Raw genomic sequence first — 3022 nt, 5'->3', positions numbered from 1 at the left:
GGCACTGATATATAAATGGGAAAAATCTCTAGGATACCATCTCATATCGGATGAATATGTACTGTAGGTTCAGTACTATAATTTAATGAACGTCTATACTATAGTCCATTGAACGTCTCTAGGTTCAACAGTGCAAATTTCAGTAACAAAAATTATGTATATATAAAATATACGTATGTATATTTCAATAAATTATTTTAATAATTATGAAAGCAATTTTTTGATATATATATATATATTTGCTTACAAATCTTAGCAAGAATACATTTTTTTAATTTTCTGTATATCTTTTGCGCTCAATCCGAAGCGTTGTCCAATAGCAGTTGATTTACTATGTAATCGTTCAATAGTAGGTCTACCATTCCAGGAAAAAGCATAGGGACCATAATGCATAATACTGGCATAGTCGTAGCTTATACCGAAATCGCTGACAAAGCCTTCAGCATATTTTTGAAAATTGTGCTCACTGCCATGGAGTATATTCTCATAATTAATGCGTACATATTGATCACGATCTGGGGTGCTCTGCTGATGGTAGAAACCTAATGTATGCAATAATTCATGCACAATAGACCCGAAGCGAAAACAGCTAACGCCTGCTAAGCTACGCATGAGTCTAATGTGCTGAACGCGTCCTTGATAGCCAACTTCTGAATTGCAACCCATTAACGAGTGACTTATAAGCACAAATGCTTCCATGTTGGGTGCAGCTGCCTCGAAACGGATGCAAGTGTGTATTTCAATATGCCGCATGGCACGTCTTATTTGCGAAATCTCAATTGGTACTGCAAGTGTAGTGAAATTATCTTTAATGGCGTTTTATTTTAATGTTGTGGCACGCTACTTACAAAATTTAGTGCTGATGTTATAATAGACTGTTTTGTTTGGCCAACGATACCGCATATCTGAGTGACCATTACGTGACTTCCAGTCGACGGGATGACTCTGTTTTAGCAACTGCATTTGTTCCAAATTCAAAATCAAGTCACCCTCATAGCCACCACCAAGCAGCTCCACATTACCGGAATCATTCGCAATTGGCTGTGTTTTTGCATAAACAGCGTAAAGTATTAAAATGACTAAAAAGTGCATTGGGAATAATAATCCACTCTGGGTGATGCATGCAGTTGAACTGTGAAGTTCATTAAACGCATTCCGTTTTATAATGTCAAATATCGACTGAATTTAAGTTAAATTTAAGTTGATGGCGATATGGAAAATTCTTACTCAAACTTTTTTTGGGGAACTTATATTTAATCATAAGTACTCTCACATTTGTCGTATTTAATTAATTGATATTTCTGCGGATAATAAAAAAAATTGTTTTTAAATCTTTCATGAAAGATAAGTGCTGGCGTAACATTTGTTACCACAATTCACTCGGCCCTTATCAGTAATTGTTACCGCTCCATGTCGAGTTTGTTAATATGAACTTTTTACCACCTGCCTGCATATTTAAAAGCTCTTTTGCAATTATTTAATGAAAAATTAATTGGAAAACTCAATTTTATTACTGCTGACGTTAACATTATTGAACACAATAAGATGAGGTTGCGAAGGTTATTAACTCTTGTTACTCTCTTACATACTTTTTTTCAGTTTACCATATAAGCTTTTTCTGGTTTATTGCGACGTGTTGAAAGAGACACCGCCATCAGAAGAGTATATTCTTCTTCAGTATAGCCTGAGGAATCGAATATACGGTGTGGGTTCAATTTGTGTATTTGTTGGTGTATGAACAATTATCTATTTCATATTAAATTAAATTTTATACGTGATTCGCGATTTATAAAGTCTACCAAATTCAGAAAAAAAAATTGATAAAACAAATTGACTTCATTGAGAAATGCTCACATATATTAACAAGCGGAAATAAGCTTTTATTTATACATCCATAAACGGAAAACTGCCACCAGTGAGAAGAGTAGAAAATTTAAGTTATAACATGTTAAAGAACCTCCTCTGTTTCTGCTCATTTCCCCTGAAATTGAATTACAATCCTTTGAAAGCCGTCAGATATGAGAGTCGGATCCTTGTAACTGATTAATTATTATTATTATTAAAACCATTGCCGCGAAACCGTCCAACATTCGGTACTCAAGCCAGAGGAGTTCAATTGAAGTGGGGAAGTTAGTGAGTGAGCAGAGGAGTGATATTGGTGCAATACCAATTTCACTATTGATTACACAAAGCCCTTTAAAGCTTTGTGTACAAAGTCCAGAACTAAATCTAGTTCCATACAGAAATTCCTTATACTTGTTACAGGATTGCACAATTACTTCTAAATCGGGAATAATATACTGACCCAAATGATGTGTGTGCTCATCTCAAAGCCCTCAAATTATTTAACTTAGGACTTATTTATTTTGTGTTTGATATTGGTTATTCTTTCAGATATGTGAGTTTAGGGAGAGATGGGCAGAAACAAAGAAGATATTCCGCAGTTCCATTAGCACACCATTATCTTATAAGCCCTGGTTTAATGATGTTAGTTAAATTTTTTTTCTTTTTTTGCGTGTAAACAAATTTTTGAAGTAATAAATTTATGGATTTAAAAAGTAAAACTTTTCCAAAGTCTGACGAATGCAGATCAATGCAGAATATTGTAAAAATCTCACAATAAAATCGTTTATCAGGAACAATTGCTCTTAGGCATACTGTGTTAGGCATACTGACAGCCTTGTGGACCACTGTGGACAATCGTAATGCCATGAAACAAGTATGGATCCACTAAAACCACACTCAAAAAATACCGAAAAGTGTCTTCGATTTTTACTGTTCCAGCTAGGGAATAATTGTTTCAATTTTAAATATTAATCGAGACTTGAACGGAGAATATTTTTTCCGAAACATTTTGAAACTTCTACAAAAATCATCAAACTCTTTCAAAGTGGAATTTTGCGTGTTGGTAGACAAAGTTCCATACATTAAATTCAAATTGACGAATTTCGAGTTGTGTCTCTATGGAAGAGGATGTGAAATATGTATATATATATAAAGTAATAAAACTGTGTTCATTATA

General features: G+C 33.9%; 1 protein-coding gene across 1 annotated transcript; it reads right to left on the bottom strand.

Moving 5' to 3' along the window:
• Nucleotides 1–247: 247 nt before the first annotated feature.
• Nucleotides 248–1171, bottom strand: LOC119662171 (seminal metalloprotease 1-like). Its single transcript, XM_038071732.1, has 2 exons — nt 849–1171; nt 248–785 (listed from the first exon to the last, which is right to left on the bottom strand). The coding sequence occupies exons 1-2, from the start codon at nt 1090–1092 to the stop codon at nt 253–255; spliced, it is 777 nt and encodes a 258-aa protein (XP_037927660.1). The 5' UTR covers nt 1093–1171; the 3' UTR covers nt 248–252.
• Between the last annotated feature and the right edge of the window lie 1851 nt (nt 1172–3022).

This window comes from Teleopsis dalmanni, chromosome X (genome assembly GCF_002237135.1).
Source record: "Teleopsis dalmanni isolate 2A chromosome X, ASM223713v2, whole genome shotgun sequence".
NCBI classification, from domain to species: Eukaryota; Metazoa; Arthropoda; class Insecta; order Diptera; family Diopsidae; genus Teleopsis; species Teleopsis dalmanni.
This window is presented reverse-complemented; position numbering and strand designations above follow the sequence as displayed.